General features: G+C 47.2%; 1 protein-coding gene across 1 annotated transcript in view; it reads right to left on the bottom strand.

Annotated features, from left to right (window-relative positions):
• Positions 1 to 8018: 8018 nt before the first annotated feature.
• The window catches only part of Vn (membrane-bound neuregulin protein vein), a 336634-nt gene continuing 329878 nt past the window's right edge, over positions 8019 to 14774 (bottom strand). Inside the window, exons 6-7 of the mRNA XM_078182610.1 lie at positions 8805 to 8879; positions 8019 to 8093 (exon numbers count right to left, since the gene is read on the bottom strand). Coding sequence (XP_078038736.1) covers positions 8827 to 8879 — 53 coding nt within the window. The 3' untranslated portion in view covers positions 8019 to 8093; positions 8805 to 8826. The remainder of the gene's footprint in view (positions 8094 to 8804; positions 8880 to 14774) is intronic.

Raw genomic sequence — 14774 nt, 5'->3', positions numbered from 1 at the left:
GGCAGATTGGATTTTCTTAAGGATTCGTATAGCTCTCGGAGATCGATACGTAGATCGTATAAATGAAGTAGACCACAGGGTAGTATGGCTCACTTTAACGAGCACTGGTCTAGCAGATTGGTCTTTCTACGGCATCCACGGGTTGCAAATGTCGTTTCTGATTTCTGTATATAATTGGGGTTGAACGGCTCAGCATGATCGTGTCTGTGGTGGAAAAAACGAATAGTCTCTGGTTCGTTCGTCACAATGACTAGGCACAGCACCGCGGACCAGAACGAGTGTCGTGTCGCTATAACATTACGCGATAATCCTCTTGAGTACCGTAAAAACGCGTTTCCTAGTAAAAACAATGAAAAATAAATAACGCGAAACAATATACAATATTTTACAGTAGCGCGTAGTGGTTCCCTTCATCCGTGTCAGGGCGACATTTTCGCGGCTCGGTGGTGTTTATCGATCATTGATCATCGAAAGATTGGTCGCGTTCCCTCGGGCGATCCTTTCGTCACAGGATCGCGACCGACGACTGTCGATGTGTGAATTTAACTATTAATCAACATTCGGTTACGATCGTCGTTCAAGGGCCCGATTCGCGTCGAGATGTCTCGTCTGAACCCCTTTGTGGACCGTGCGACGCAACGCACCTCGTGTCCTCGTTCTTTATACACTTCTACTTAAGTTTACCTTGGACTAATCGCTATACTTCGATTTACGTTTTGTTTTTTTTTATGCGTAAAATATCATAAAATACATTCCTCTTTTCTTCGCTATGACTGGGCCCTGCGATCCGCTCGGCGCACCGGGGCTCCCTCGATCCTCGTAATCGATTCTTTCTCTTCTCTCCACACTTACTCTTTCTTTGTTACAATTGTTTTGTGTTTTTAGCAGGAACGTTAACCGAGAGCTTTCTCTAGCCCTCGTCCCCGTGCTCGCGAATCATCATCCCGTGAAAGACCAGATAGACGTTATAGAAACTAAGTTAGCGTTGCCTCGGAAGGACGCACCGGGCGGAACGCGGGGCCGTCGATGACTTACGATGACTTTCATACAAATCGTTCGGTGGGTACGAGCGACGTGAAATGAACTCGTAACAGAAAAGCACGGCGGCACTAGTAAGCTTGCACGGACATATATATTCATCTCGTCTTTGAAAAAGTCTTTGGTGTGTTGCTAGAGTGGCGAAAGTACTTCCTCTCTTCCCTCTCTCTTTCTCTCTCGCTTGTTTTCCCCAGTTGTTGGGAACACTCTGCTCGCTCGTTCGTACGGCAATCTATCTATACGGTATAATTGTTTTCATACCTCTAGAAATGTAAAAAGTAGGGGCGCGTGCGCTCGTCGATCGATGCCGACGCGAATCCGCGAATTGTTCTACGTTTCACGAACTATTCGTCAAGAGAATGGCGCGTTTTAACGCTAGAAATAAAGTCTCGTTTTTTTAATCAGCTACTTTAACCTTTTGCGATCCTGTGTCGACTGATTTTGATTATGTATATGAGTAATGCCATAATTACATGGCATGTAAGAGCAATTGTCGTATTATTCAACTGTTCTGATCAGATTGTGAGGTCTCATATGGGAGTATGAATGAATGTTGCAACAAACTTAGAAACGATAGTGGGGAACTGTTCCGACCGCAAAGGGTTAATTTGCTATTGAATCTTGTCGGTCATTTTTAAATTAAAGAGCAAACTTTGTTCTTCACGAAAGGAGCGGTCGTCATAAAAGAATTAAATACTGCCAATTATCTCTCGATTATCGATCAGGGCTAAGTCAAGGATTGTTTTAACTTTTTTCCAACGCGATCAACGCGTCGCCGACTGAAAAATTAGCACAAAATTCTGCCGGCTAGTGTCCATCGAAACTGAACTGGTCTTAGGTGTAGAAAAACTCGCATTCGACGTCTCGATCGATCGGCAGTCGGTGCACACGCGCCACTCCGGGGGATACAAGGAATACTTTGTACAAGAGCGTCCTGGACGCGTCTGAACGCACGCTTCGACGAACTGTCGCTGCAAAACCGAGGAGCACCTTCCACTGCGGATTTGTTTGCGATTTTAACTAGCTGCCGGATCTTGGAGGCAGTCGACACTTAATTGACTCGAACCGCGCAGTTGTCTGCAAATATCAGCCGATACGATGGAATGTTTCCGATCGAGTGGCAGGGTATTGTACTTTCTGTGACCGAGGCAGAGAATAAATAACGACTAGAGTACTAGAGGTTCGTTTTGCTCTTCTGCCTCGATACAGGTCTGCCGGGAAACAGCGGAACGAGATTGCAGCCTTGTTATACGGGGACAATGAAAACCTTTCGGAATCGTCCGAATCCACGGCGGCTCTTGCAATTACGTCTCCGCCTCGAAGACACCGGCCGCCACGTAGGGAGGGACTCGTTGATCCCGGAAATCCTATTACAAGATCCGAGATCGTCCGAACGACGAGTCCTTCTTTCCGCGATCCCGTAAAACGAAATCGTCGCGTCCACGTGGCTCTGTGTAACGATCCGCACGTGCTCACTCGGAAGGTTTACGACCCTTCACCCCTCTCCCCAGCCTCTCTCCATCGCCCTTCGACTTTCTCCTGCCTCTCCCGGATTTAGAAACAAAAATGAAAGTCCGTCTGTCAACGGAGATCACGATTGTCGCCGGGGAAACCAGCCGCTTCCTCGGGAAAGATGATCGAGACTCGACGGTCGTTTTAATTTCCGGCTGGCTCGAATGATCCAACCGAGCCCTTGGGGCGGCAAATTGATGTCTCTGAAGCTCGCAGCCTGGAAAAGCTGTGTGCTGCCAGGATATTTTTCCTCGTGCACGCGCGGTTACGTTTGTGCCGTGTTTTCCGAGCCTCTGGCGAGAGAAAACGAAGCGGGGACGCAAAGAGGGTGGTTCTTTTTTTCTTGGTGTTTTCGAACGTCGAATTCAACCGCGGCGACCCTTTCCCGTCTGCGAACATGTTGTTTCGGTTCGATGGCTTGTGCTCGGCCAGATCTCCTTCGTTCTTGCTCGCAGCTCGCTTAATATCCCGTCGACTCGCTCGACGATGATGATCCTGCAATGAAAAGAAAGATTTAATCGATTAGCTGTGGGTTAGCAAAGTATTCAGTGGTTAGGGGTAGAAACACTTAGTATGGGAGCATCGAATCTTGGAAAGGGAATCTGAGATAGTTCGCGAGCAGCGGATCTCAACTTTTTTTTACTACGTACCATTTAATTATTGGTTCATATTTATATATTTGTACATATAAAATAACAGCTTGAAGAGGGTGTCAGTCAACTTCTAATGTAACAATGTAGATAAACGAATGATTAGTCAAATTCATTTATTAGAAACAAAGGGCCTAACGAAAAGCAACGTATAATATTTAATGAGATGGTTGAATTTGGACAATTAGCACGCTTATGTCAGGTTCAATTTGCGTTAATTCGAAACGCAAGCCAGGTTCGAGTTTTAGTCTTGACTACTAGTGTCGCAGAAAATCCTGTTTCATATAAATGTATAGATATAGAATGGAAGCAAAAACCTTATCTCATATCCTGTATTTCAAATTGTCCTAATACATAGTTTCCCTGTTTTCAAAGAAATGTTCTTTGAGATCTCCAATTTCTTCTAATATATTTGTATTTAACGTAATTTACGTTTACGTATATTTCTACGAAACGTAGATTTTTATATATCCTAAGCCTCTTCGGCGTCCACGTTGGGAAACTACGTCCCAGAATCTTCCGAGATTGATCCTCCGTACAATCAGAGGTCCGTAGATTGTTCCTGAGAGACTTCCGAAGGACTTACGGTAATTCTCGAAGGGGCAGCCAAATGACCTTAGCCTCTCCCTTAGGAAGATCACCTAAGGGTTAAGCTTGACACTAAGGGTGGCCTAGATGTCTTGAATTTCCGGTGCTCGCGTCTCGGAAATTCTATTTATCACGCAGAAACGTAAAGCTCGGTCGAAAATTGCGTCTCAGGAAAATCTCTGCCAGTATTTAGCGAAACTGATTACCTGCTGAGAACGATCCGAGTGATCGCGGGTGCCGATCGATAGGTCCTAGGTCGATAGGTCCTAGGTCGATAGGTCCGGGCATCGTTCGGTCTGGTTCAGTCGGGAATGCACGCTCCTCGGCGATAGTTCGTGCGAGCTAGTTGGCGTCGTTGGTCGGTAGACGGTCCAGGATGCAGGACTCGCGTAAATGACGTTGGTCGGTGAATCGCTTCATCTCCTGGGGCTCTCCTGCGACAGGAAGTAGCCGTCGAAATTATTCGTGGACCGCGAAAGGTACCGGGTGACGCGCTCGCTCGGGCCCCGGACTTTCCGGCCTAATTAGCCCGGATCCATTAAGTTTATCTGGGGGCATCGGGGCCGCCAAGTTCCCTCGGGAGCAGACGCCGTAGGAGGAAAGTTCGGTCAACGGGCGGCAGAGATAACTCTAGACTAAGTAGCGAATGATTAAGCCGGAACACCGTAGATCGTATGTTTCTACCGCAGCCATCCGAACTACGACCCTAAGTAACAATTAGCCCGTTTCACTGAATCTCCGCGCTTAAGAGCCCTGCGGTGCCGAGGCCTGCAGAGATTCTACGTGACAAGCATCCCGAAAACCTTCGAAAACCACTTCGTTTTTAAAGCCACGTACACTTCGAGATCAATCCCGAATTACTGTGCTCTTGGTGAAAATGATTTAACGTCCACGAGGACAACCTGTGTTACAACTGAAGATACCCAAGTTCGTTTGTATTTAAAGTACATGTGTAATTAATGCACGTGTCTCCAAATGTACAGATAATACACGGGTTTTACATTGAAATATACAGTAGTTAACATATTCTAAATATCTATAGTTTTTAAATACGGTTGTGCGTACACAACTAAATATTCGAATGTTAGATATTTAGATAACTAATCTGTGATCCACGAAACATAAATTGATAGATATACATTCAGAAACGCGATCACTAGATGCAACCAATGTTTATTGAAATTGAAGTATATTACTGAGCAAACATATTCGTGTTCGTACGTATTTTAAAAGCGACTCTTCTACTAGTTCGTTCAGTAGATTGAAAAAGACTGTACACAAATTTTATTGCATTTTATGAATTGCCCAGGATGCATATCCAAAGTGCAAAGTTTAAGTTCACCTTAAGGGGGTAACACTTCCCCCATATCAAGAAGAATTGTTCGAGGTCGTTCATTAGTCTGTTTCGAACTAGGACAGAATCGAAATTGAAAATAGTAATTTCTGCGATAGTATATTGTTTACTTATGCGAGAGCCGCTTGATTTTTTGAAGCGGTAACTCGCAACCCCGCTTAAAGGGGAAAAGAAACGTCGGCGGATATGCAAATTAACGCGGTGCTGATCCTCGCGACGATCGGGGTGCGAGCAAACAGAATCGGTAATAGATGCGACCGACAAATTCGTTTTTGCCGGACGCTGAGGGCCCGATAATGGTCTTTACTTCTAATTAGCACGGGCCATTAGGTTTATCTATGATCGTTAAAGTCACCGGGACCGGTCGTTCTTGTTCCAGCTGGCGACCTAACGATTCGCGCGCGTCGAATTCGCTTGCAATTATCAGCTACACGATCATCATCGGCGACGCCCTGCGTCGGCCGTTCTCGGTCGCGGTGCGACGATTAAAAAATAATTCTCGGTTGGCGGCCGGCGCGAAACAAAGCGGGAAATTTAATTTTTATCTCTCCCTGGCCGCCCTCGAGGGACGGTCGTTACAATTTGTCCGAGTAATTGATTTCGATTGTCAAAGAACAGACACGGGGCTCGCTCGTGTAACGGGTCTTTGTCCGGCATCGCCTGTCCCTGCCGATTACCTATCCCTCGGAGCCCTTTTCATCGAGCGATTTTAATTGTCGTTAATTCCCTCGCTTACTTTTCATCGTCGCCGAGTATACCCCGCAACGGCCTCGGGACCGGCTAACGAGTTTCGCTAACGCGGTTTCGCTAATACGCGATAGTCAGCACTTGTACCGGTCCCCGGATTCGTAACTCGCAAGTGTGTCCTATAGCTGGTATAGAGCGCATCGGCTTTGGAAACGTACTAAGTTAGCCGGGTTACCGCGCGTTGAGTAGTTTGCAAGTCCATTATAGTGGCGTTAAGGGCGCGTATCTTGCACACGTTGCAAACCGCCTCGCACCTCTAAATCTTCGCGAGCCACCGATAGATGCCCAGCTATTCAACAAAACTCTGGAATCTGCTTTCTTCGACGATGCCCCAAGTCTTTCCACGAATTCAAGATCCGTCCCCATTGAATTCAACTTTTCTTCACATTTTCTTATGTCCCACGATCCCAGAAATACATCTGCAAACTATCGCAGCAATATATGTAAGACTCCCCGAGCTTGTGCAGCATTCATCGACTACAACTCGTCGAATTTTCAACGGTACTACTTGCAAAAATTCCGAATGTTTCCTCAAACATACTAGAATGTACGCGTAAAATATTATTCAGTGGAGGGTTGTAGTTTTTGTTGAATAAATCCACAAACGAACGAATACCCGATAGTATTTTCTCCCTTAAGATCGGTCGAACGGATCGTCGACTGTAATGCCGTGTGTAGATGCGCAGACGAGATGCAAAAATTCCGAGTGTAACATTGAACAGAACAACTTCGTAAAATCTCATAAACCGACGATGTATATAGTATAGTTTTTATTACACCAATTTTCGTTATCCGAAAATCGACATTGTTCGACGGCGTTGATTTAATTTGGCGATCGAGCGAACAAATTGTTGGCTATACCGCGTGCGTGAAAGGTTGGACGAGTTTCCCGAAGCCTCTTTTCAACGGCAGGGAGAGGACGCGAGCAACGATTTTTCCCCGACGATTGTTGCGAGCCCTTTTTCTCGCGAGGCGTTCGAGCTCGCGTTTCGGGGCTCGCTCTCTCTTTTTTATTCCCGGCGAGTTTTTTCCACGGCGCAGAGGCTGCAGAGGTTGCAGCAGCAGCGAGTCAGGAAAGAGCTCCGGATATCGCGAACCTCATATCCCAGGGCACTCTTTTCCCAACGTTTCGCCCGCCCTTCTCCCCCCGGTCTCTCGCTTGCTCGCCGACTGCGTTCCCTCTCGCGAAACGACCAATCCTCCGCGTTCCTCTGCGATGCGCCGCTATCTAAGGACTCCGGGGATAGCTGCTGGGTATTACACATCGGGTTCCTCGTTTATTAATCTTCGAATTACTTCCGGCCGGGTCACCGGGAAACGTTTCCGTACTGTCAGCGAACGACGCGGCTCTAGTCAACCAAAACGATTTTTCGCTGCGCGAATTTTTTGCGCCGCCCCTCGATGCCATTCGATGGCTGTCACCGTCAGAAGTTCTCGCAGCTTTAATCTGTTCGTTTCGAGAAATACAAGTATATTTCGTGGTCAACGGAAGCGAGCCATCCGATAAAAATTACATCGATAATGAAATCGCGGCTCGCATATCCCCTGATTTTATCGTGAGCAGATTTTCATTTTCCCCGGCTGCTGGGCAATTCTGCTGTACAAAACGATCTGGAAAAGAAGGATATTGAAAGCGACTTCCAGCAACTTCTTTTTCCTTCAGAGATTCTCTTCCTGGAAGTTGATGCAATCAATTCTCTTGTAATAGGTTTGCGGTCGTCCTTTGAAATAAAACTGTTCGCTTTCCGTGAAGTTCTGTTTTTAAAACTGCGGGAACTCGCTTCGAGGGAAGCGGCCCAGAGAGATCGACGATAGTCGACGGAATAATCGGAAATGGAAGGTTGTGGCTTACCTTTGGGAATCGATGGCGTGGCCGGGCGATCGTCGCAAGTTCGACGCGAGACGGCGACGACGACGACGACGAAGAAGAAGTAGAAGTAGAAATAGAGGGTGGTGGAGACGCGGCCGTGAGATGAGAGAAGTGTGAGGAATAAACGAGGGAGGATCGCGGGAAACAATAAACCGCGAACCCTCGAGAAATTCCGGTTGGTCGAGGAACGGGGGCGCCGCGTAGGGAAATCGAGAGCCCGAGGAGAGCGAAGAAGACGAGGACGCGTACGTAGGAACCTGAACGGGTGGCGTTGGGAAGGGATGTGGGTGAGGCTACAACAAAACAAAACACGATGAATGTCCCGATGTGCAAGCTGCAAGCATAACAACGTCAAGAAGATCGATGGTTAGTCTTTGTCGCAGTTTGCTGGCGTCCGCGAATTGCCTGGATAGATGGGCTCGATAACGCCGCGATAAATCCGTGAGCGACGGTTCAATGTAATGTCCTGATCGAGTCGAACGATCCAGGGATCTATGAGGGATCTCTGTCCAGACAATTCAGCGGCGCGACGGTTGCTCGGGAATTAGTGGCAACATAGAGAATCAGTCATCTAACTCTGACACCTTTCAAGCAACCGCAATTTGTTTGACGTTTAATTCGTTTCGAAGATCGTTCAGCAATTAAAAAATCCTTCCTGCCGAAAATACTTCGAAAATTTCGTTTATCCAAATTTTTATCATTTATTTATAATCCTTATAGTTATCTACTATGCTTTTCTTCTAAACTAATAAGTCATCGGAAACAAAAAGCATGGTCAATCTCCTCCGAGGTTACTACTTAAATGCAAATGATTAATCACTGTTCAAACATAGCGCGGTCGGCAAAAAGCCTATTAATAGGCTTCCAGTAACTGAAACGTTAAGCAGCGTATTTAAGCCGGTATTCTATAAATATTTTGCAATGACGCTGAAAACGGGAGTAACGATACTCTAAAACTTAGGTGATTCATTCCGTGGAATATATTATTAGAAAGCAAATCGATGCGGGGAGGGTTCGTTAGCTTAGTTGTTAACAGTGAAATTACCTTGACAGTGCCGCTAGATGCGCTAGAAGCGGGCGAGCGTCACGTCCTCGGCGAACGAAGAGAACTTATCCATATCTTGCGTTAGCGTGAACAAGAGAAGCCCATTAATTACGAACAGGGGAAAAGCGTGGTTAGTTTGGTAGCGTCGGCGATTCTTCGTTTCGATTCGGATCGGTTTCGGGCAGCCTCCTCGGCAACGATAAAAGAAATAACTACTAATGTTTCCGAATCGATCGAAGAAATCGCCGAAGCCGGGAGCGGAAATTCTGCGGAGCTTTTGCTTTTTTCCGGCTGTTTCTCTCTGTTTTTGTGAGAAAGCGAGGGAGTCGGCCTCGTACTACAGCAGCGGTCGTCTTACGAGCTCTTCAGGGCTCTCTCTTGGTCGGCCCTCGAGAGAGGAGCGAACTCGAGAGAGCTAGCACACGGGGTCGAGAAACGGTCATAGTTCTATTTCCGTCGCTCGTGAATCATTCCCGCTTCACCTATCTCTCCTAACGCCGGGCGTATAACGCCGTTATACGGGCTCGCTGAAAGATGGCGCGTCCCTGATAAAGTTCCTCCGAGGACGATTTCATAGGGTCGAACTAACCCGCGGCCCGGCGAAACTTTCGCGACGGGAAAGAAGAACGCTTCCTCCGCCGCCCGCCTCGTCGTCCGCGAACTCTTAACGCCGCCGTGCCGCGTGTTTTTATACGAGGAAGAGAAGATCCTTGCCCTCTCCCTCACGAGAAGCCGAACTTTGGAGATCGGTACCACGGCGGCCACACTGAAACCGATCGATATTTCGAGCCCACTCTCGCGGTCGAAATGAAATTTCATTCGTACCTAGAGACCACCGGGTCGCCGGTCGACAACCGTCGACGGCGCGTCGTAACGACGGAAACTTGGCCTGGGGATCGCCACTAAACGGTCCGTTTCCGGACCTCCGACGCAATAAATTCCGGCCCGGTGATGTTCTCGCAGCCGTTGGGAATCGCTTTAACGATGTACAGTCTTGTCGAAGTTCCCCGTTGAAAATATCCAAGCAAGCGCGCGCGCGCGCGGGATTGCAGGACGCGTTTAAACGGGCCAAGAGCTCCCGACCGCGATTTTATCGGCATTCCCGGTCCGTTAATAATATTCGCGGTGAATTGCCGATCGTCGGGAAAGTAAGCGCGATCCCCCGAAATCCCAGCGCAACAATCTATTAGCCCCGTTTCCCGCAAACCCGCTCGCTGATAGTTGAGCGCGATTCGCTGCATGGTAGCCGGATTATGCCCGGCCCAATTCGTGGGATTAAGCGATTTCAATTAACCAAAAATTACGCGATGGTATCCTCGGGACCGGCCCGACGTGGTCCGCTGCGGGCGCAACACTTGCTTGGAGAGCAGGATGGAGGTCCGCAACCCCCAAGATCTCGATCTCGCTCGCTCGATCGGCCAGCTACTCGCCAGCCGTGTGTAGAACTTGGGGCCACGATAACCTGGCCACGGTAATGCGTATCAGACTACATTTCACGGTTGATCGAGACCCGGCACGCCGCCATAGACAATTTCCCAAAGGGTTCTAGAGCGATATAATGGGCCGGGCCGGGCCGTAGATATATACCCGTGGCCACCGTAACTCTATCGCATTACGGTTAACCCGACCAGTAAGAGGCTGCTGCTAGATGCCGGTTAGTTCTCCGGGAGTGAATTCGTCAATGGCTCGTCGATGCTCCGCTCGAGGATAACCTCGACCGGCTGGCTGGCTGGCCACTCGAGCAGCCAATTCGCAAAATTGTAGTTCGTGGCACGTAGGTCGATCGTGTCTCGTCACTTCGCAATCTTGCCTTCCCTCCTTCGACCTATCCTCGTAGCTTCTCTCTGCGCCATAACTTCTGGCTTCGTTGTATCCCGCGAGAGCTTGTCTAGTTATTCCTCCGGACTGTGCGAATTCGGCATCGATGACGATAGGAGACTAAGATTGTTCCGATAGAGTATCCAAAGTAGGCGTCGTTTCGTTGCTCGTGATCGAGATAAAGAGATCAACGTTATATAGAGCAATCTGAGCTTTGAGAAGGTCTACAATACCTGCTTAGCGAACGATATTGAAGTAGAGACTCGGATCCATGCGCGGTTTTAGCATTTAGTTGAGGTTGAGATATTCAGTATTTTCAACAATTTTCGGAGACATGTAACTAAATTACATGTCTTATTTTCATTTAAATCTATTCGAAATCAATAAGCAGTAAGTATCTTAAATGGAAGTCGCTCCTTTGCTCTCAATTACGATAGAACCAATTTATATTTTCTATCACCCCACAGCCCGCGTGCTTTAACCCTTTCACTACAGCAGTGTCGTCCGCCGAAGTACTATCGTTGAACGGAAGTTCACGCCAGAAATGCACAGTGCGTGTGATTTCTGTAGATACGTTTTTCTTAGTTTTAAATAACAACTGTGCTGAATAAAACAATCATTGCTCTAATGTAACAACTATATTTACATTTTTAATATGAAAGAACCTAGACAATTATTAAAATACAAAATTATTTTTGTATTTTGACTACGGATGGCACTTGTATACACGTCATGTGGATGCCGGATATATACGGCACCCGTAGTGAAAGGGTTAAACATCTAGGTTCTCGAAGACCAAAAATACTGTAGTCCCGTGTGGACAGTGTAGAATGGGCGTGGTTTCTTGGCTCTGGATTTTAACACAGCTACCCTAACGTCCTACAGAGCAATCTGTGCAGTGTCTATACACTGCCCGCAGTAGATTCTAGCTGGCTCCGGCGGTCGCTTGGCTGGACACCGAAAATCCTCGAGGTCGTTACAGTTTAATGCGTCGAGCGGCGTCGTAATGCGGATTCATTGTCGACGAAAGCGTTGGACCCTGCTCACTCGGTCGTGTAAACATTGCGTACTCTCGGCGACGACGACGTCGACCAGCAAGAAATCGCACGACCGCGTCTCGAACCCGTATCCTCAGTCTCCTTACATCCGAGCAGAGTTCCCTCACGGGACATATGTCCTTATACCGTCTCCGTGAGCTTTAATGAAACCCATAAAGCGTTCTCTAGATCGCACTTGCGGCGCTGTAGCTGGCTATCACTGGTTTACTCGATGGGATGGTTCGTAGCCAGCGGCTCGAACATCCGGCTGCTTTTCACGAGAGAGGGAATCATCGTTTACGGAGACGCTGTGCTGGAAAAATCGATACGCTAATTTTCTTCATCATCCGAAATACCGCCCCTGGTGCGCGTTGAATCTGCTGCTAATATGCTGTTCAAAGCATGCGAAAATCATTATGTTTGGTCGTAACGCGTATTACATATTTCGTTGAGAATACGACACCGATGTCGGATTTTCGACGACTTTTCGAGACCAGGACTTCCTTTTCTACCTATACCATCGAAATCACTCCTTTAGGGTTTATATTATAATATAATGCAAGATATTTCAAGTCGAATTTACGATATTTCATCCGCAATGAAAAGTGTAAATATTGTCTTCATCTGCATTTCTGCCAAAGTGAACGTTCAAAGTAGACAGTGAATGAAATAGAGCCGAGTTCGATTTTCGATTAATTGAATGTACACCTATGGATGATTCAGCCGTAGTGCAAATTCTACATTCGCCTTTACACAGCGAGCGAGATTCGTTCGTCCTTTCATCAAAAAATACAGATCCACTTGTTCTGTTGTCGATATCATCTATACTATCGCTCCCACCCCTATTCATAAGTATGTAGACATTTCCTTGATTAAGATAAGTTATCTACAAAGAATTGTGAAATTAGTAATGAATATTACTATGATTTTTTTGTATGTACTTCGTACTATATTAGAAGGTCCAGAAGATGCGAAAGCGAAGCAGACATGGTGAAAATGTAGGAAAGAAGGGGGAATGGTAAAAGAGATGCAACGGAAGGTGAAAAAAGATATTAGCGAAAAACGGGGAGGAGCAGGGGTGGATAGTAGTTAGATGTATAGATAGAGAGAGGAAGGGAGAGAGAGCAAAAGCAGGAAGAGAAGTGCGAATGAAAGAGTAAAAAAAGGAGGTTGGATGGACGAGGAAGGGTGTTGAAAACAGAGGTCGCAGAGAGGAAGAAAGGAAGGATGAAAGGGAAGGAATGACGGAATGAGAGAGACGATATGTAAAAAGATTTATAAAGGGGACGGAATCTCTTTGTAAGGAAACAGATATATACTTATATTCATAACTTTCACTCGCCTGGGTTTAAATGTACAGTTAAGTCCGATTATAACAATTTCTAAGGGATGAATAAGTTATGTCATTATAAGAGAACGTTGGCATAAGCAAAATTAAATTATGAAAAATCGAATTTAAAAGAGTGTTATGCGGAATGTAACAAATTTCGAACTCTATTATACATTTTTATTGTTAGCATTACGGTCACTCTTAAGTCATTTATTCTTCAAAATGACTTCTAAAGACCTGAATGCACCGATTCTTTCTATTAATTTCATTTTCTATAACAGCTTTGTGAAATTTGATTCTCGAATAGGTTGATTAGCAGGCACAATTTCGATTCACGAAACACGTTACAGCAAAACCTTTTCGCACATGGTAAAGGAACGCAGGAGCGGAAGAATGTCGCAGGCAAGTTTTTCCGTGCCGGAATCCCGTCGAAACGTTTTTCAATCGGAGGAAGAGAGAAATCGGGAAATTTTTCCGCGAGCCGGTCCACGTCGAGTTCTCCACACATTTCGCGGCACGCGGGAATTAAATCCCGGCCGATCGCCGTGGAAATGCCTTTCCGCGTAATCGAACTCGCGTATTAATTTCGTTTTAATCGTTTCGGCGCCGGTAATACGCGGGGAACGTCCCGCCGCGCTTTGCAATCACATCGAGGGCTCTCGTCGCGTTTCGGAGCGGCCACCCGTCTCGCCTCGCCTCGCCCCGCCCCGCGCACCCCTCGCCGACGCGATTCTCTCCTCATACATTTTAATTCAGTGACCTTCCATCGCGCGCGTTTTAATTCGTTCCTTTTGTTCCGGCGCCGGCCGGATCCATCATCGTTCCCCGGTTCTCTATATCTGAACCGGGCCGCGCATTGTTGTAATTGCCCTTTGACGGTTTCGCTAAGTGAAGTGCACCGGCGACATTTTGTTCGAATTCCCGGCCCGGGCACAATGGGACTTTCGCGGCTACGCGCGACCCCTCCTCTTTAATATCCGGTCGCGTTGTATTTTTTTCCGTGGACATTATCGCCGATCGTCGCGACCAGAGTGGCACCGGTGCTCGCTGGTCAAATTAAAGAAAGCATCGAGCAGAATTTGCTTAAATAAGCCCTGGGTATTCAAGAGGAGCCGGTTCGGAAATCCGTAAAGCAAACGCGTCTAATCCTGATTTAACGTTTTTACACGGAGCATCAACGGGTCCGCAATTCGTGAATTCTGAAGCACGATTCGCCTCGTTTCGCGAAAGGATTGTATCGCTCGCGTTCGGTTTATTTTCTCACGTGGAATCACATGGCTGGTTTCCGAAGGGTTAATTTAGCTGCGTTTAACTTCGCGGGATTGAGCAACACCGCGAGATCTATCCAGCTGAGGCGGGATAACTTTGTCCAAACACACTTGCCGCGCAGCAACGACGTGCCCCGAGTTTCCGTTTACTTTAAGGGGAAGTCGTAGACTGGCTGATATAAGGGGCATTCCGCTGCGAAACAAGAGGCGAACGCTCGCGACAGCTCCACCTCTCCGCGTGGACGCGGAGAAACCCGTGACGCGAGTGGTGTTTGGAAAATCGAAGCCGGGAACGGGCCCGGTCTCCCGTTTCGGTCTCGATCGTGTTATCCGGGGACGAGAGAGTTGCCCTAGCTGGAGAAAACCGAGGCGATCGGGTTCCGTAGAAACGACCCTCTTCTATGTATAAAGGCGGAATCGATGTTACTGTCCGTCGATAAATATAAAATACCTACTTTAGCGATACGTCGCGGCTTAAACCCGCCGGTTAGATACCGTCGAAAGGCCCGCGGAAAAA

The sequence above is a fragment of the Augochlora pura genome, chromosome 6, assembly GCF_028453695.1.
Source record: "Augochlora pura isolate Apur16 chromosome 6, APUR_v2.2.1, whole genome shotgun sequence".
Lineage (NCBI taxonomy): Eukaryota > Metazoa > Arthropoda > Insecta > Hymenoptera > Halictidae > Augochlora > Augochlora pura.
The sequence above is the reverse complement of the archived record's forward strand: the minus strand, read 5'-3'. Positions and strand labels throughout refer to the sequence as shown.